The sequence below is a fragment of the Zosterops lateralis genome, assembly GCF_965231275.1.
Source record: "Zosterops lateralis genome assembly, chromosome: 4".
NCBI lineage: Eukaryota > Metazoa > Chordata > Aves > Passeriformes > Zosteropidae > Zosterops > Zosterops lateralis.
The window spans coordinates 24,728,182-24,747,795 of NC_139765.1; the positions used below are offsets into that span (position 1 = coordinate 24,728,182).

Below are 19,614 nucleotides of genomic sequence, written 5' to 3' on the forward strand. Positions count from 1 at the left end.
CCTTCAATAGAGGCTCTTCCTCACACAGCTTCCCAGCTTTGAGATTGTTAGCCTTCTAAACAGGAAGTTACGAATGCAGAAGGTGTTCCCAATATCCCAAAGTCTCCAAGTTATGCTGTATTTTCATAAGGTTGCCCTTCCTCCTAGAAGAGCCACCACTTCAGGGGTAACTCAAAGCAGGTTTCTGCAGAAAGAGCCTAGACAGGCCTTCAGTATTTCCACATTATTTCTTCCCCTTGACTATTCCCCACTTAAAAATCTCACCTTCAGCTCACTTTTCTTCTCCAAGGCTTTGGCAATAACCTTTGCTGCCTCCACACCCACTGTGTTGCCTTCCAGGCGCAAGGCTTCTAGGCCATTAAATTCTTCAATTTGCTTGATCACTTCTTCAGCTGCAAGAAGCAGATAATCTAGTTGGTCTTTTAACCACTGTCTTAGTTACCACAGTAACCCACTGAGATCCAGTAATACTTGTTCAACCTCTAGCAAAAATAGCTGAGAAACACCTGAAACAGCAATGGGAACAGAGCTGAAGCATCAGGTCATCAGAAAGAACATTCTCCATTCCCTATCCCACATTCTCATAATTTTTTTCGTGTTCTATTCTGATAGCCATCCTCCTATTTGCAAAAGTAAGTTTCTTTACTTCCTAACTAAAATTCCTCTGCCATTCAATACATGGTTTGCTAGAGTGCATGTCCCTAGTGATGTGCAGAGACTAAGTTAAAAGTTGATGGGAATTGGTGTCACATCAACAGGAAAAAGTTCCCACTGACTGGCAGAAGTAATGTTGGTTTAGCAAACATGTCAGGGTGGAACAATTTAACTCTTCAGTAATCCTAAGCAAGGCAAAGGAGCAAGCTGCAGTCTCTCCTGCCAATGGACACTTGCTATTGTTCCCGAGTCCAAGGCCTTTATCCATAGTTCAGTGCCTTTGAACTACAAAACTGATGCCTTGTGAGGCTACCTGGAACAGAGGCTGAGTGTAAAGGAATAAAGTAGGTATTTATTAAAAAGGTCTTCAAAGGATACACTTTGGCAGTAGAAAAGCCTGGCTGTGACTCTACCCAAGATGGATTCTCGGTCATAAGTTTTCACACTTTTATATGTTTCTGTCCATTTACATATTAAGGTTAATTGTCCAATTACAGCTTCAGGTTATGAAGTTCCATCCTCCTAGACTGTTCTCAATTTGCTTTGTTTATACTTTTTGGGTCTGAAGCTGCAACAGTGTCCAGTGTCCTTGGTTCTTGGGCTGGAAAAGGATTGTTGCTTCTAACTACACGGTGAGGAGAATTTCCTAACACTTTATATGAAGTTCAGAGTTATATACCAAAGCAGTACAGAATCTGGAAAATATGGAACCTAAAACTTAAGGCATCAAAACCAATCTATAAGAAAGCTCTACCTTCGGCATGAGCAAAGAAAAAAAAGCACTATAGCAAATAATCTCTCTGAAAAACATGCTGTTTTTCTTGACATGGGGGAAATGTTGATCTAAGAATATATACATTTTCTCCAGATATTTACATTAGCAGCCACTGTAAGACTTATTGTGAAACACACATACAGCAACAAGACAGAAAGTAAGTGAACTATTGCAGCAGGCTTACGTATCAGCCCACTCCTCTGTGCATGTCTTGTTCCAAGAGCTGTGATGCATCTGTTTACTGTTTTTTAAAAGGAGCACTAACTTCTAATGCCCAGTGACTGTCAAAAGCACTGAGAGAGAACACCAAGAATACAACAACTGCAAACCAGGCACCCAAATTTCAGTTACAGCAGCTGCAGCAGTGCCAGGGCACCAGAAGGGAAGGAAATGTCTCTATCAGAAGCAGCTGTAGCTGACAGACCCCTGCATTACAGATATGTCATGACAACTTGTCCATGCAAGATTAGCAGGTTTACAACAAGATTTTACAATTTCAGGGAGAAGCTTCCAAAGCACAAGGGTATTTTCTCTTACCATCTTCAGCTGTGTTGAGTTTAAGGCTCTGGCCTTTGAAGCTCAACTGTCCACCACCCACTTTGGTTTTCGCAAGCGACTCTGCAAGCTTAGTGATGTCTTCTGATGCCATTTTCCCACTTTTTACAAAAGTCAAGAGCTGCCAATTAAAAGAAACTGTCATCATAAAAACTCTCTAACTACAATACATAATCTATACAAATAACCGTATTTATTTGAACATTAATATGGTTTTGCCTTACTCAGATATCTAATTGAGTTTTCAATGTCATTAATACTTTTCCCTGGAGCTCAATTAAGACAGCTAGGCTAGACTAATATTCCAAAGCCAGTCAGATGGTGCTGATTCTTCCAACACTGACAAGACTTGGGTTTTGATGGAGTTGTTATAGTTCATAAATAAACAGCAGGTAAAACTATGGATTAAGGTCACATTAATACATTATTCTTTGTGCAAGATTAACAATTACAACATAATATTCCTCTTGTTTCAAACCCCATACTTTAATTATATGTGCTGCACACTTTCCCTGCTCTCCAAAGCAAGCTAGAATGCACACAGTTGCTTTTCATTTTCAGTGATAGTCCCAGTAGTGCCCTTGCCAGCACAGTTCTAGAACCACCTAGTTGCTGAAAACATTGTGTGTGCTGCATACAAAACTCTCTCAGCAACCTGGAGCTCTTTCCTTTCAGATGTTCCACACAAATTCATCACACATTAAACAGGATCATCTTACACTTACAACATATTAGTGAACATTTAGCCTTGAGGCACAAGTTTGAAGATAGCCATGTCTGGTAACATCTACATAGCATTATTTTATGAATATTAATCACTGTCTATGGCCTCCATCCATTGAGCAGGATAAACAGAGAACATTTCTTATCCCACTACCTCCATTAGGATAAAAGGCAACATACAACTAATGCTTAGAAACCACACACTTAGACTTTAGACATCAGAAGGGATGAAATTTTATTCCTAAAACAGAAAACTGGTTCCTTGCCATTCTTGTCTGATTAAAAGTGACCCCACACTCTTGTAGCTGTTTGAGGTCAATAGTGCTGGTTTTTAAATATCCCCTATATAAAAGCTGTACACAAATACTTTCCTCCTGACACCCATCTGTGAAGCCTCCAGCTTCCCCAGACTTCTCTATGACTTCTTTTCAGGGCTCTTTAGTTTTAATATTGCTTTTGGAAACAAGGGGTGAAAATTTCCAAGGCTGAAGAACATCATTTTCCTAGGATGACTATCAGCTCAAGTAGGTGCTACCAGTAGAAAGAAACCCATGTAACTTACTCCACTCTGACCAGACCACACAGATGCAAAACTCATGGACATTCCCAGCCTCTGCAAACCCAACACTAAGGAAGAAAAACAGGACATCCTCCAAACCATGAAGGCTTTACCAGACAGGAACAGAAGTTAACATCTGCAGAAGTTAGTCTGTCCACCTAGTACAATTAATAACTTTACTCTTAAAAAACAGTTTCATACTACTAAGATTATCTTCCTTACAGATGTACTCATCCTCCTGGCTTCTCCTTCCCTTGAATCTCCTTTGTCGTTCTTCACCTTGCACACAGACTACCTCCTAATCTCAACATACAAATCCACCATCACATCCTGGAGCATGTTTCATAGCACATGTCAGCAACACCCAACTGTCAACCTACCAGAGGTCCCTTCACTGTTAATTCTTCCACAAAGAAAGCTTGGAAAAAAAAAAAAATAGTCTGTTTGGCAAACACAACCAAGATCTGGAAATGCCTGAAGTCAAGTTTCCTTTTCACTTAAAGGCTCTACGAAATTCTGCACTTCCTGATGATCAAAAAAGTTAGTTCAGACGAATACTTTAAACACAACCCTTCGCCGACCACAAGAGCCAACGCACCGCCCACCCACCGACACCCGTTGCCCCCCCAGCAACGGGAGGCCTGGTAATGCGGGGGACGCCCCGAGGCCCCGCCCCGCCAGCCCCTGACAGCCTCCCCGCCTCGTCTGCTCCAGGGAACACCGAAGGCTCCCCTCCTTCCTTCCCCGCGGGACTTGCCCAGCGCCGGCCGCTCCTCCCCAGCCTCAGAGCAGGGCCAGAGCAGCGCTTCCCGCCCCGCGCGGGGAGCGGCGGCCTGAGGAGAGACCCGCGGAGGGACACGCGTGAGGCGCGCCCATGACGGGAGACCCCCGCCTGCGCGTGGGGGAGGCAGGCGTGGGAGCGCCCCCCGCAGGCGGGGCCAAGGAGTGCGTCCGCCTGCGGGATCACCTCATCTCACGCACGCTCCCCTCCGCCGGCGGCTAACGGCGGTGGCGGCCGCCTCTCCTCTCACCTCCTCGGAGATTCCGCCGCCGGTGGCTGCCGGAGAAGGCGCGGGAGGCTCACGCCGCCGCCGCGCCGGGGCCCTTGGGTGAGGGGCAGGCGGGGGAGGCGGAGGATTTGAACGCCGGCAGTTCTACTCCCCGCTCCGGGATTGGCTGCTGCATCGTGACGTCACGGGACGCGCTCCACCGCCGCGCCGCAGCCCGGCTGGTGTCGCCACGCCGCGCGTGGGCGGGGCTGCGGGGGCGCGAGCGGCGGCGGCCGCGGTGCACGCCGGGAGCTGTAGTCCCCTGCCTGCCCTCGTCTCCGGGTGCGGCCAGAGGCCTTAACGGGCTGCGCGGGGCTGTGCCCGGGCCACGCTCACAACCCGCGTTCTTGGAAGTGTCGCTGGGGGAGCCCCCGCAAGCCCGCGGGTGCGACACGAGCACCTTCGGATGTGAAGCCTCACCGAGATAATGTCCCTGGTGTCTCCTCTTAGTACTTAACATGTAACTGTCGGACCATCCTGCTAAGGAAGGCATTTCACAAAGTCACAGAATCTGTTAGTTTGGAAAAGACCTCCGTGAAAACAGAGGTTCACTGTTTTTGGTGAATTTTAAGAAATAGGTTTAATAAAAAAATAAGGCAATTAGGAGATAGAGTACGGCTGGTTGGGTGAGTTGGCATTCAGCCAAGTCCATACTTGGCTATACCACAGACATTTTTAAAATACTATTCTTATTGCATTAGTCTGTTGCATATTCATATTCTTCTATAAACTAGTTTTTATATTTTAGGAATTATTTTGTATGGTTCTTTTTTGGGTTTGCTTTTTTAGAGCACGCGTGGTTTTTGGCTGTTTTCATTATCACCTTTAGCTCGGGCTTTGGTCCATACTTTTTTTAGATGGTAGTTGTTGATAGTTGGTATAGCAATAGCAGAGTCTTTTTTACATGTTTACTAGTTATTTCAACTAAGCAGACAGTTTAAGCATACTTATATCAACTACTACCACTATGTTTAGGTTTTTATATTAATAGCAGAAATAAAAATCTTGTATCTTTACTACAATGTTATTAATCATATAGTACACATTTTGCGAAAAGCCAGCTTTATAATATACATTTATAACACCTCTGAGGTCGAGTCCAACCTATGACCAAACAACACCTTGTCAACTAGACCATGGCAGTAAGTGCCACATCCAGTCTTTCCTTAAACACTTCCAGGGACGGTGACAACACTACTTCCCTGTCCAATCACCCTTTCTGTGGTGAAATTCTTCCTAATGGCCAACCTGAACCTCCTCTAGCACAGCATATGACTATGTCCTCTCATGTCTTGCTTTCACCTTGGAGTGCATAGTCATTCCTGCTTGAGGGTGCAAAAGAGCCTTGGTTTGTGTGACAGCTTTGTGTGCACATTGTGCATGATGTTTTCTTCCTGAGTATAAAAACAAAAGTACATTGGATGAGGCAGGGTGAGCTGTGCACAGACCTGCCTGCTACTGCAGTGGGTTTGCACACCACTTCAGTCCCTTCTCTGCAACCTGCAACCTACAGGCACCATTGTTGGTACCATTTCAGGTGGCAGATACCTGGTGAGATCACTGTTGAGGTGGGCCATAGGTAGGATTTATTCTGCTATTTAGTCCCAAAACATTGTAAGAGGCATTTTCCAGTCTCTCAAAAATTTCCCAACTGTGGTTTGAATAAACAACAGCAAATCCTTATATGGACCCAAGAAAAGAATGTCAGTAGTTGATGGTGCTGGGTAACCAGCCTCATAAATAGTAAGAGTAGTTTCTTTTGCAACTGGAGAAAATTAAGAACCACTTTGACACTAGAATATGGCTATAAATGAGAAGTGTACAGTTGCCAGAATATATAAAGCTGATGAGGAACTAAATTTCTGTGATCTCGAGAAGGAGCCTGAACCTGGAAAATATAAGCAAGAAATTTGGCACTGGATAGTAGTTCCTCACAATTTTTTAGTAATAAAGATGATCTGATGTGGTAATCCATCCCACACCTCCAGCAGGTGCTTCCAAATAGGGAAAGAATTTCAGTTTACCTTTAGACATTTTAGGGAGTTTAGCTGGAAAGTTCTGTGGGTTTCTCACTGTAATTGGCTCGGAGCCAGCACAGAAGTGTGGATTTGGCTCCGGGACTGTAACTCAAAGCCTGTTGTTCATCTCATGGGGTCAAAAACCCACCTAAACTGTTAAGTACTAAAGAGAGAGAACAAAGAAATTCCATGCTTTTAGAGGTGTTGTAGCAAGCAGGAGATTTGTCTCTGTACTGTGCTTGGCTTTGCTTTTGTTTTTGTATTATTTTCCTTCTGTATTAAAACCTTTTTGATTTTTCAAGACACACTCAATCATGCCGTCTCGCTAATTGATTTTTGCCACCTCTCTGCCAGGCTGGGTCCTTAGAGGTATGGGTAAAACCCATAATCTTATCAAATACATCAGATTCCCTTCCCTGCCGTTCTCCCAAATATTGGTTGTGCCAAAGGGGCAAGAGTAAAGGCACAGGCTATAGGTACAGCAATATTGGAATGTAGGTGTACCATGCCACTGTAGGATAGATCCATACATTCATTCTTCCTAAAAGATGGCTTTAGGAATCGAAGTAACTTCTATGACACTGTATCTGTTTTTTAGCAGGGGTTTGCAGTGTTTGACTCTTGCTGACTACCTGTACATGAGACTGAGACCTCAATAACTGCACTTGCAAACTGTGAAAATCTTCCTGTTAACTGCTAAGGAAAGATTTCACTTCATGAGAGGAGTAGTTCATCCCAAATCATGACCTTGCAGGACATCTCTCAGTCTTACAGAAAAAGGAAATTGGGATGGAAGAAACCACAAGTCATAGCCTATTTTTCATAAATTGTCAGATTATTTTGTTGACAATGCTATCAGAAGCCAATCCTACTCAGTGTAATAAAGTCTTTCCTTTTCTGATCAACATGTTTTAAATATCAAGCAAGTTTAGTACACTTCAGATGTTACCTTATATCTGCCTTTGAATTTGCACACTTGCAAAGCTCAAGATGCCATTCTTGTGGGTCACTGCAAATAGAGAAGTGAGACACTCGAGTAAACATGTCACTGATTACATTGGGAAAAAAACTGGTAATTTAAGCCAGCATCAGTCTGGAAATTATTAATCTAATAGGTGACAGACTCCTTTAGGGAGAGGGAAACTATTCTACCAGGGAGGCTATATGAGCATAAAACTCATTCCAGAGGGTTATTTGAAGTTAGTGATAGTGCAGTTGGATGCAGATGGGTGACCCCCCACCTAAGGTGGTCTGTGTATGTGGATCTTCACAACCACTGCCCATGGTAGAACATGTCCCACTCAACCTCCCTTTCCCACCAGCAGCTCTCCTCCTGGGGTTCTGCCAGCATGGATTGCTATGGAGATTCGGTCCACTTTCTGGAAATATTGAGGGATTTGGAATGAAAACAAGCCAAAAATCCAATACCAAGAAGTGTCAAAACTCACATGTGTATACATAAATATAAAAATATATATGTATTTAGATACATACAATATATATGTAGATTGTATAATACCAATCATATAAAATTTAATATTAATGTGGTTTATATATATATACACATGCTGCATATATCAATCTACATATATATATAACATATATACATACATAAGTGCATATGTATAAAATATATGTAGATTGTATAATACCAGTTGTATAAAATATAATATTAATTGAGATATAGATATAGATTTATTTGTTAGTTTTGTTCTATTTTTGTGTAAGTTGAGGGGTGTTGTTTGTGGGGTTTTTGTTTGGTTTGATTTTTTGTGTTTGGGGGTTTTTTTTTGGAGGGGGTGATTTTGTTTTCCTTTTAATTGCATACTCCTTTCCACCCAAAGATTTATGTTTTTAAACTATCTTATTTACAGGGAACCCCCTCAACAGTGCAGGGTGGAATACGTAAGGTCTGGCTGGAGCAGATAATTGCTCTGCCATCAGCGATGGCTCTGGTTCCCATCCAGCGCACAGAAATGGGTGGGCACAAGGGTCACTGCTTCACATACGTGATAATCCCGGGGGGGGGGGGGGGGGGGGGGGGGCGGGAGAGGGGGGATCTCACAATTCAGTCCCTCGCTGCCTTCGTATGCATGCAATCCTTCTGCAGAGCCAGCTTTGTTTTCTCTTGGGGTATATTTTTTTTTTTTATCAGCAAAGACGATCAGGAAGAAAAAAATGTTGCATTAAAATTAGAACGGAGAGTCGACTGCTGAAGCGCTTTATTTTTTAGATTTTTGTTTATTTAAGCCTAATTAATCTTAAAGAATCTCAAAACCAGCCACAAGGGAAAGATTTGTGAATTTTTGTAATGGAAAGCGGTAGCCTCTAGGGCCCAGAGGATATGCAGGGAGGCATTTTCTCTTGCTGGTGCAGCTGAGAACGAGCGAGAGAGAGCGAGACCTGGAAATGAAAGTAAAGAGATCAGGAGGCACATGGAGGGAGCTGCAGAGGCAGCGGATCCAGAAGCAGAATGCTGCCTTCTATCATTAAATAGCACTTACTATTATTATTACTACTAGTAATAATACATTAATAATATCTCTAGTAATATAATACCATTTATCAAGGAAAGTTTATACATAGTGTGGGGGGGAAAACCCGAGGAGAGGTGAGTTCTTTATTATTATTTTGGGGGGGTTATTTTTGTCTTAAATCAATTCTCTGTGTGTTTGTGTATGTAGAAAGGGGTGGACTTGAGAAACAAGAAATTCTGGATGTTGCTTCATTAGAAAGTAAAGGTTTGAGATAGCAACTGCATAAATGAAAGGTTGTGTAATAGGAAATAAAAAAAAAAAAATCGCCGTGAAAAATAATACGAGTGAGATTTTGAAGCTAAACCCCCTTCCACCAAAAATGCGGGGTTTGCGGGAAAAAAAAAAAATTGTCAAAGATCCTAATCCCACCCCCTGGAAAAAATGTGGTAGTAGTCTAAAATTGCATAGCCAGGAGAAAAGATCCTTGGTTTACATAAAAAACTTAGTATTAATCGCGTTCGTTCCTGTTTGTGTTTTGTACGTTCGGGATGTGTGTTCTGGTCTTCAGGCTGCAGTTTCCCGCTCTTGTTTGGTACAAACCCCATGAAACGGCAGAGAAGCCCTTCGGAATTTCTTTAGAGATGGCCCTGCCGTAGGGTCTGCTAAAGTTTATCAAATAAGAAGACTTTGTTTGGGTTTTGTTTTGGTTTTAATTCTTTAATGTTTTAGACAGTTTCTGGGTGGCAGAGGACGTTATGTGTTGGGGTTTTCTTTCTTTTTTTTTTTCCCTCTTAAAGCAGTCTCCCAGGCTCTTGGAGATGCGTGATTTTTTATTTAAGCCGGGGGGGAGCGGGGGGGGAGGAGGAGGAAGAGTATGTTTTGGTTTGTTTTCATTTTCCCTGGAAAGCGTGGACGTCTCCTGCCGCGGGAGACCCCTCCCCGCAGGGCCGCGGTGTTGGCAGTGCCGGCGTTCGGGGCTGCGGAGGCACCGCCGGCCCCGCTCCGCTCCGGCCGAGGCGGCGCCTCTCCCAGCAGCGCCCGCCACGCAAGGCCGGGGATCGGCGGCCTAGTGCCGGCAGCTGTGGGAGGAGGCTCCCGCGCCATCTCTGTGGGAACCAGCCCCTGCATTTAGTTTTTCAAATGAGGCGCGGGAATGCCAGCTCGGTGAGTAGGAAACCAAGAGCGAGTGGCTTAGGGATAGGCAGCATCACCCCGCGACTCTCTCCTTGCTCCTTGGCTGCTGCAGTGGGGGGCAGGAGGAACATGGGGGGCCTGTGGTACATGAAGGTGTTATGTGTGGAACACAAGGCTGGAGGGAGTGGAAAACGAGGTCGTGGGGGCTGATGTGGTCAATTGAGGCTTTCAGCCCCCACCACCATCCCCCTCTCAGGGAAACTTAGAGTCACTGCTTTTGTTTTCCCCGGGAGGTGAGCGGGTTGTTGCTGCCTTGCTCTGCATTCACTGAGTGCAGTGAATATTGCTGGATGCAGCTGGTGGCACCCCAATGACCCCAGTGGTGCAGCAGAGCAGCAGTGGCACTGGTGGGGTGCTGGGATATCAGACGGTGGCTGTGAAAGTACCTTGGGGCAGCTGGTGCAGGGAGGGACAGAGCAATCAGCCCTGGTGGGCACAACATAGTGCTGGGGAATCCAAGAGCAGTTGGCTGCGAGAAGCAGTGAAACCCAGGGAGTGGGGCACGGCAGAAAGCAGCTACAGGAGTGAGCAAGAGCCCGAGTTTGTGGTGGGCTCTGCAGTTTGTCCTTTGCTTGATGTGTGCCCAGTTAGCTATTCTGCTGCACCACTAAGGTGGCCAAACTGCAGGCAGTGACAGACTCCCATGTTTCAGACCACTGTATCCTTGAGCCTTTTTCCTGGGGAGCTCCAGTCTCAGTCCTACAACCTGCCACTTGCATCTGAGTGTATTTATTTCTAACTGAAATGTTACAGTCAATGCCTGGAAGTCAGTCAAGTGTCAGCTCATTGCCTTCTCAGAAATACAGTATGAAAAACTTTGCCCAAATTCAGCTCTGGCAGGGTTATCAATAAGAGCCTTGTCCTTGATAAGATAAATTCAAGTCTTTCTGTTCATCTCATGTTTCTACCATCTACCCGTCTACAGGATATCTACCCAGTTTGTGATTCAGTCACCCAGTTCACTGACTCATGCTTCCTTCTGAAGGCAAGAAACCATTTTGCCTTTTTTTTTTTTTTTTTTTTTTTTTTTTTTTTTTTTTTTTTTTTTTTTTTTTTTTTTGTTTTTTTGGGTTTTTTTTTTGTGGGTTTTTTTTGGTTTTTTTGTTTTGTTTTGTTTTGTTTTTGCTTTTGTTTTGTTTTTGCTTTTGTTTTTTGTCTGGCAAATGGTTTGTAATTTATTGACAAACTGTGAATAAAGTTCTCTTTAGATGCTGGACCAGAGAGTATAAATATCTCTGGACTGAAAGGATAAGAGCTTTGAAGTGGAGATATAAATACTCAGTATTTGAATTTTGCTGGTGATTTGAGTGGACAAGTCTGGATTGAGAGATTTGGTGGGGAGAGAAAAGGAACATTAGACACAGTGCTTTGTAAAACATTTTCTGCTGTGTTTCTAAGAATATTTGAAAGACCAAAAAACCAAAAGCTAAACAAGCTTTGCACTTAAAATTAATTATGCAGTAGCTGTGGTATAATGTGCAGCAGAACTGAAGTGTTGCTCATGTGGGTAGCTCACGGTGTGTTGGGTTTGCTGGTGTAACAAATGCATGGCTTGGTCTGAATGCTAAATGAAACACGGTAAAGAGGCTGGAACGATGAGGGGAAACAGAAATGACTGAATTTGCTGGTGAGGTGGTGGGGGAGGAGATATAAGGAGTAAAAAGAGTCTGATTGGCAGCCTCCTGCAGTGGTTGGGGCAGACAGACAGGCCAGATGAGGGGTCTGCCATACATGAAGGAGATTGCTGGTGTGGAGTCGCATCAAAGGGGAAAGAAGGCAGTTGTTTCTGCGAGATGTGCAAGAAGTTGTCGGGCAGCAGCACCTGGTGTGCACTTTGAAAGTGTTGCCATGAGGGGATGAGTCTTAATATGCAAAGTCATGACATAAGCCTGGAGGTGTGACAGACATTTAGCAGAAAAAGCTGGTCACCCACTTACAAGGAGAGAGGTACTGGGGCAGTACCAGAGAGAAAGAGTCTAGAGGGGAGATCAGGCCTGTGGTTTATGTCTAAAGAAGGCAATGAAGGGGTTTGGTTTGAAGAACATTCACTCTGGTAGATGAGGGTAAAACTGCAGAGCATAAACAGCATGCAGGGCACAGAAGGTTGCCTTTTACAAGGGTTTTTGTAGCAAGGATCAAACTGTAGCTGTGTATTGTGAGACTTACAGAGATGCAATAGGCTGGTCAGCCATCTACATGAAGCAAGGATGGGGATATTCATGCTGAATGCAGTGGCAATAGTGATGAGGAGAGAAAAAACAGAAGAGGAACTTCCGGCTGTGAGAAGGGTTGGGTAACTAGAAAGGAGACATTCTGTAGCCGTTCCAGGTAGTCCTTTGGCCGCACTCCAGGTTTGGGTCAGTAATGTTTGAATGCCCTTCTCTCTGGGCAAGCAACAGTAGTCAGTTCTCTCTGTAGCAGAAACTCACATCCTGCTGTGTAGGATGTTTTCGGCAGGGGGATCAGGGGAGCTGTGAGAACAGGTACTGATCTCTTCTTCACTCCTTGCAGAGTGTTTTAAAGGTTGAGCTCAGAAACAGAAGTAGACGTGTGTATCAGAAACTTTTCAAGGTGATGATCTGTTTTGTGAATATACACAATTGTAAAGGTGTGCTGTTGGGAAAGATGGGACAGGAAGGACTTATGAATATGACTGCATGGTAAGAAATACTGCAGATATAAGACCTGTGAGTGAAATAGAAATGGAAGCCAGTTTTGAGATGTAAGCCTGGCAGGCAGGAAGACGGTGATTAGCTGACAAAAAGACAAGAATGTTGCCTTTCCACCTTGGCAAAGACATCCGGGAACAAGTGCATAAGAAAGAAGTCTATAGAGCTTAGAAAGTAAAATGACATGATAATGTAGTAGTTCTTATAGGCTGCATGCAAAGTTTGTAGGTTTTGTATCTCACGCCGGTTGGTCAATGTGAATATTAGAATTAGAATATTCAACAGAAAAAAAGATACATTGTATTGTAACAAGAGGATCGCTCTCTTGTCCTGGCTCTCCTACCTTTTGCCCTTACCTCTCTCCTTTTCTGGCCCTCTCACCCTTCTTCCCTTACCTCTTTTGGCCCATCTCCTCTCCTCTCTCTCACCTCGCTTGCTCCTGTTTTCTCCCCACGTTTTTCCCCTGCTCCTGCCCCGTTTTTACCCCCTGGCTCTCTTCTATCTCTCTCTCCCCCATTCTCTCTTTAGGGCTTTGCTTCAGCTGAGGCTGGTGGCTGGGAGCAAAGCCTGCTTTACCCACGACCCTTGTAATAATAAAGCCACGTGTTTCTAGAGCATCTCAGGTCTACAGAATTCCTTGTCCCTGCCATCCACGGAAAAAATTGCCACAGTGTGCTAGGGCATTTTTGGAATGCGGCCATTGACTTGGTGATGACCAGCCAGTGTTCAACTGCCCTACTCACAGTCGCAAATAATCTCCCTTTTCATCAGATCTATGGGCTGCTGCTTCACTTCTCTCACTTTTGTTCCCTCTAGCATGACTCAGGGAGCAGCAGGAACAGGGCTGCACCTCCAGGCAGGACAAGTGAGTAGTTGAAGGTCATGGCAGTCCCACCACACCCAAACAGTGTAGGCAGAACTAGATGCCAATAGCAGTGGCCCATCAATAGTCCCAAAGAAGATGAGGTGATGAATCTGGTCCAGGTGATGAAGCAAGTCCAGTGGTAGGAGATGGTGCCAGAGACAGGACTGGAGACAAGCTGCCTGCAGTGGAGGTCTAAGGTTTGTCCCAGAGATAGAACTGAGGATAAGTTCATCTACAGCATAGCTCAGACAAGGCAGGACCTGGAACTCAGCTAAAATGGAGCTCCTAGACCATGGACAGAGGGGCATAGGCAAGGGTCCAAGGTGAGGCTGTTTGGAGTACTTCATGCCTTTTAGTGTATTCAGGGACCAGAATTCCAGCTAGGATTTTTACTTCCTCCCTGTGCTCTCCCTATAAGCCTTTGGGAAGGTTCACTTGATTCTTTTGTCTCCTCTTCTTCCCCACAGTTTCTCTCTTGTCATTTCCTGTGGAGACTCTTTCCTCACTCTTGTCTCTGATGGCCCTCACAGTTTCCTACAGTGCTCTAGGGTGGCTCATGTCTTTCACTGCTGCCTTTGTGGAAATCTTTCCTACTGGTCCTCTTCTGCTTCTCTGCTCTCTTACTTCCTCTGTCTTTGCAGAATTTCACACAAAGAGAAAAATTAAATTAATTACCTCTCTCTCCTTGTCTACCTCTCAAGCCTGTCTGTCTGTATCGTTAGTGATCATATTAACCTTACAATCTCCTTGTTAAATTTCCTTCTTTCTTCATGATTGTTCATTATCCAGGCTATTTATGAATCAATGCAGGCCTTCTGTTGGTGTTGTACTGAAGTGTATCAGCTCTTCTCCATCACTTCTTTTAAAAGCCTTTGTAGAGATGCTGATCAGCCCTCACCTTGTCTGTTGGCTTTCCCTTTCTTGCTGCACTGCCCATCCTGTTCCAAGTTCAGCTGCTTAAAATCTCCTACCTGCTGCTTGAACCAGATTGCTCCCAAATTTATTGTCTCATGACTTAGAAACTGCACAGTGTCACTTTCAAGCTCTTGCTTCCTTCTGCTGCCACTTTATCTCACTCTAGTTTTTCCCCCTTCCCCCAAGTCTTCTTCTTGGTAAAGGGCAGGTATCAATTGTACATTTTGTGTGGCACAGAGCACAATCAATAAGGGCTTGCTGAGTTGTCAAGATTGATTTTTATGTACCTTAAAGGCCCCTTCACCCTGTTCAGACTGAGTGTGTCGTTGATACTGCAATATATCTTAGAATTATAGGGATAGTCTTAATGTAAATGGGAGCTGGATGATAATGCTCTCCAAGTTGTTGTAGTGTAGAGGTGGAGAAATTACTTTAGTATCTTTTCAGAGGCAATCCTGGGTTGGGAAGGTACAGGGTCTTCATCTCATTTCAGCGTTTCTGTACTTACTGCCTTTGTCCCCAAGTTCCTATTCCTCAAATGCTGAGCATTATTTGTGGTCACAGCTGGTTCAAATAAAATTCATTGTCACCAACAACTCAGTTTTGCCACAAAGTACCATCCTTTCTCCCCTTCATTATTCTTTTCTTGTATGACAGACCTGTGTACCTTGGAGAAAAGTCACTGGGGAGCCATTCCAGAATTTGCTTCCAAACTGCAGAGGATGAAGTGCAGATGACTCTTGAGTCTTCCTAAGGTGCTGCCCACTCCAGTTTAAAACACTGCAGGATAGGGCTCTGTTCCCTCTCCAAAGAAGTGTTCCCCAGTCTGTACTGCTCTTGCCTGCTGATTTTCAGCATGAAATCCCCATTGCATAGATTCAGTTCTGTCTTTTTATGTGGACCACAGCAAGCAATTCCATCTCCTTCCTTTGCATTTCCCTTTGGGCTGTACCTCCATAAACTTTATGTAGATAAAGTTTGTTTCATATGCTGTGCAGTAAACCAGTTTAAATCTGTCCCAGATAAATAGTGGTCAGAATTGCTTATCATAGGAAGGTCTCAGCACAAATTCCTGAAATGATTGCCAGTGCAGGCAAAGATGGTGTTGGGTTTCTTCCCTTTCCTAGAAGGCAGTCATGGTAACAGTTGGTTCCCATTGCTTTATTTACTGGCAGCCTAAGCAGGGAGCTCAAATTGAAGTAGTTCCTTTTTGCCCATGTATCCTGTCAGTGGCATGTGAGAAAAAGCAGATACTTGGTAGTGAGCTGCTTGCCATGCTGTATCTGCAGTGTGGATAAATCATGGGCTTCACTGTTCAGGGCATCTGGTCTGGAACATTTTGTTAGTAGTAGATTCAGGCACAAACAAAATACTGTGCTGTTCAATTGCCAGCAAGACCTAAAATGACTCACTTTGTGTTGTTTCTTTTTCTTTTTCTTCCACAGCAACTATAATGGAGAGGCAGAAGAGAAAACAAGAAATAGAGAAAGGACTTCAGTTCATTCAGTAAGTGGACAACCTCAGTGTTCCCTGTGGATTTGGAGGCAGTCATCTTTCTATTGAGGATTGCAAGAACTAAGTTTTTCCTATTTACTGCTTTGAGTTGCTACATGGGAAAGAGATACTGTCCAGAGGATTTTAACTGTGATTTTTCAGGGTGTTTCTTGTCCTGTTAACTCCCTAAACTTGAAAATCTGTCATTTTAATATCCTTTGGTTTTGCCCCCCACTGCAGTTCTAGGATGATCTTTACAGTCAGCATAATGCTAATAGTACTTGGACCTTCTACATCATCTTCAGCCTGAAGATCTCAGAGTGCTCTCTCAATAAGGTTATCCCACCTTTGTTAGGAAAGGAGATAGTGTTTCAGTTCTGTAGGTGGGGAAACAAGGTACATAACTTGTTAGGCACCCTATATGGCGCCTATAGGAAAAGTAGATGACCTGGGTTTTGTTACAGTTGCCAGCCTGGTAGATGTCTCAGACTGCTTTTCTATGAATATCATGTGGCCTTGTAGAGCTTGAAGTGGTTGCTTATGTAGTAGGTACAAATCCTTAGTACTTCCTTATAAGATATTGTAGTATTTCTCCCTCCAATGTTTGGGTTAGCAGAGACCTCAAACTTAGGTCCAGGTTCCATGGTGAGTAAGGAAGTAGTAAGATTGTAATCAGATCGATGTGGGTTTTTTTAAGGTCTGCTTTGAGTCTTGCAATTATTATGCCTGAAATCTGTGCCTCTACAATAGGAAACCCCTCCAGATTTTCTATGTTACATATTTGTATCCTCTAATATGGCCACAATATTTTCATCCCAGTCTGAGACTAAATAGGGCTGATAACTCAGTTTTGGAGAGGTAATTGTGAGTTTTATATTGGTAGCACTTATAAAAATGCACAAGATTCTGGGGAAGAAAATAATTTAGAGATATGAGGTGTAGTTCACGCATCTGAGGCATATCTTGCACTCTGAACCAGGAGCTGTGCCATACTTTTTCTTGATGAGAAAAAAGGAGTCCAAGTTTGTAAACAGCATGAATGTTTCTTACAAAGCCATGACATTTCCTGTAGTTAGTTTTAAGGAGTGATTAGATGAAATCTAAAAGATGTTTATTCTGTAACCATGTAAGATGTATGCACTGTAGGTGAGAAAAGCTGTGAAAGGTGCTAAAGATTTCTCTAGAGCCTATTGATTTGTCCTTGAAGAGTAAAAATAAATATATGTGTATTGGTGATTGATGTAGAGACTGGAAGACTGATTCAGTGATCAGAATTCGATTTTGCTCAGGTTTTCCAAAAGCTTAGATACTGTTTCAGGAAGGTTAATAATTTCCACTACAATAATTAGTTTAAAAGATCATACAAACAGCTTATACATTTTACAACATTTTTCTTGCAAGGGGTTGAATGGATCTCTCCTTTTCCCGTAAGCAGGTTTAATCCCATCTTCTGTAATCTTCCGAGCTCTGTTTATTCCTGCCTGGCATCCTGGTTATCAAACCAGCCATGCTAATTAAGTCTGTCTTACTCTCTGTCTTGTGTATGCCCACATATGTGGACCAAGCGTGGATGAATTGGGTGGTCCAATTTGAAGAACAGAGCCTTTCTCTTAAGTCTCAGTGCTGTTGTGGGATAGGTGTTATCCTCACAAGCACTGCCAGTGTTTGTGGCTCTGCCTTGACCAACAAAGTTGGGAGTTAAATGGTCTCTTGAATCTGCATTGTTTTCTCCCTTCCTTTTGTGGGGTAGGCCTAAAGGCATGTAGCTAAGTTAAGGCAGAGAAAAGTGATTGCATTTATCTCTGTATGTCTCTGGTCTCACAAAGGATTTGAGGAGGTCTTGGAGTGCCACTCTGGTGCCTCTTATTAGAGCCATATGCCCATAAAATACACTTGTATTCTTCATGGCAGTCTCTCATGAGACTTTATGAAAGATGGGATTTTTAGGTGACTGTCAGAAGGCACATTACAGAGGACCGTGTATGCACAGAAAATAAACGAGAATAAGATTCCTCTAGTCTCTCTATTCCTCTTAGATGTGACCATCACTTGACAGCACTGTGACTGTCACTGAGCATAATGCTCCCTAACTGTGTTCTCTTTGCCTCAGCTGCAGTTGCAGTAATAACTAACTGAGATCACCAATACAGGACCAGAAAAATTATCTCTTCATCAGACTAAAGCCTTTGTTTGCATGGATGCCTCTTTCATGAGTATTTTTTCTTCTTTTTCTTCAGGTCCACATTACCCCTAAGCCAAGAAGATTATGAGGTAATGGAGATTTTGTTTGTTGAAACTGGGAGCCCTCTGGTTCGCAAGATCTGTTCTGTTGCACAGCCATAAGTTTATGTGCTAAAAGTGAAGAATGTGGGATGGTCTGTCACAATTTGCCTGTGACTTAAAGTTTTAAGGTTCTGACGATGACAACTTTCAGGGAAAGGAGAAGACACTTGAGTGTTCAAGAAGAATGGGGATTTGACTATATTATTCTTCCCTACCAAAACCCTGATGCTTTACAGGAGAGTAGCAGAGTAGAAAGATACAGGAGTATCTTAGTGGGCAAGCAGTTTGCTAAAAGATATGGAAAGGAATGGGAAATTGGGAAGTCTGTCCTGTCTCTGAATATCCACTTGAGTGTATTTGTTCTCTCCCTGCTGCCCAGGTCTTTTTGCAGAAGCTGGTGAGAAACTTGTTTGCAGAGGGCAATGATTTGTTCCGAGAGAAGGATTTCAAGCTTTCCCTGGTACAGTATGTAGAAGGGCTGAACATAGCAGATTATGCAGCCTCCGACGAGGTGACCATCCCAAAGGAACTCCTCTGCAAGCTCCATGTCAACCGAGCTGCCTGCTACTTTGCCATGGTGCGTGCTTTCCCAAGTCATCCCCAGGAGCTAGGGTTGCAGTGCTGTGCAGTTGGAAAAGATGGCAAGAGGCATTTCAGCTGGTTTTGTCCACTCCCTGTTCAAACACTGGAGGAGACAACAACACACAGAAAAGTCTGCAATCTCCTCACAATTACACTGTGTCTTGCTAGACCACAGGAAGGATGTGAGGAGAGGGGGCCAGGCCAAAGGTACTGACAATGCCTGGTGGTGAGGAGTTAGTATCATCCAGTGTCTTCCAGTATTGAGTAAGTATTTTTCTGCAATACTGTTTATTGCTCTGGAGGCTCTTGCCTCCTCCTTTGAGACACTGGAAGATAGTAGGAAGGTTTCGAGTCTTGAAGGAACTTGCAGCATACACATGGAAAAGGATTGTGAAATACCCAGGCTTAAAAGGCTGCATATGTCCATTTTACTAAGGCATGTAAAAGCTTTCCTTTATGGCATAACCGCGGAGCAGGCCCATCCTGTTTGTAAGGACACAGAGTCCCTTGAAAATTAGCAAGCAGTCACATAATTAAAGACTTTCAAGTGTAACATGCTCAGGGTAGAAGGGGAGACAAGATAAGGTTGCTCAAGCAGTCTTAGTTTTATCATTCCTTGACTTGAAATGTTTTGAGTTTTGCGAGATTTAACAAAATGTTCTGTTAATGTAGGTGCGTTTGCATGCTGGTCTGTGCATGAGGTAACATATGTATTTCCACCTGCCGCTTGTATTCCTATTTTCTGCTGAGAGATAGAACATTTGCGCCCACAGAGAAGGACAAGTTAGTCTGCTGTGCCTCA

At 43.7% G+C, this 19,614-nt stretch overlaps 2 protein-coding genes across 14 annotated transcripts in view; one reads left to right on the plus strand and one right to left on the minus strand.

Annotated features, from left to right (window-relative positions):
- The window catches only part of RANGAP1 (Ran GTPase activating protein 1), a 31,605-nt gene extending 27,219 nt beyond the window's left edge, over positions 1-4,386 (minus strand). Inside the window, exons 1-3 of one of the 3 annotated variants that reach the window (XM_083859228.1) lie at positions 4,298-4,386; positions 1,967-2,105; positions 265-392 (exon numbers count right to left, since the gene is read on the minus strand). In XM_083859228.1, the coding sequence (XP_083715354.1) occupies positions 265-392; positions 1,967-2,078 (240 nt within the window). In that variant the 5' untranslated portion in view covers positions 2,079-2,105; positions 4,298-4,386. The other 2 variants (XM_083859230.1, XM_083859229.1) reach the window with 2 other exon arrangements.
- Positions 4,387-8,385: 3,999 nt separating this feature from the next.
- Positions 8,386-19,614, plus strand: part of ZC3H7B (zinc finger CCCH-type containing 7B) — a 48,095-nt gene continuing 36,866 nt past the window's right edge. For 6 of the 11 annotated variants that reach the window (XM_083859231.1, XM_083859232.1, XM_083859235.1 and 3 more), the window contains exons 1-4: positions 8,386-8,466; positions 15,899-15,959; positions 18,185-18,218; positions 18,610-18,807. In XM_083859231.1, the coding sequence (XP_083715357.1) occupies positions 8,427-8,466; positions 15,899-15,959; positions 18,185-18,218; positions 18,610-18,807 (333 nt within the window). In that variant the 5' untranslated portion in view covers positions 8,386-8,426. The other 5 variants (XM_083859239.1, XM_083859238.1, XM_083859240.1 and 2 more) reach the window with 5 other exon arrangements.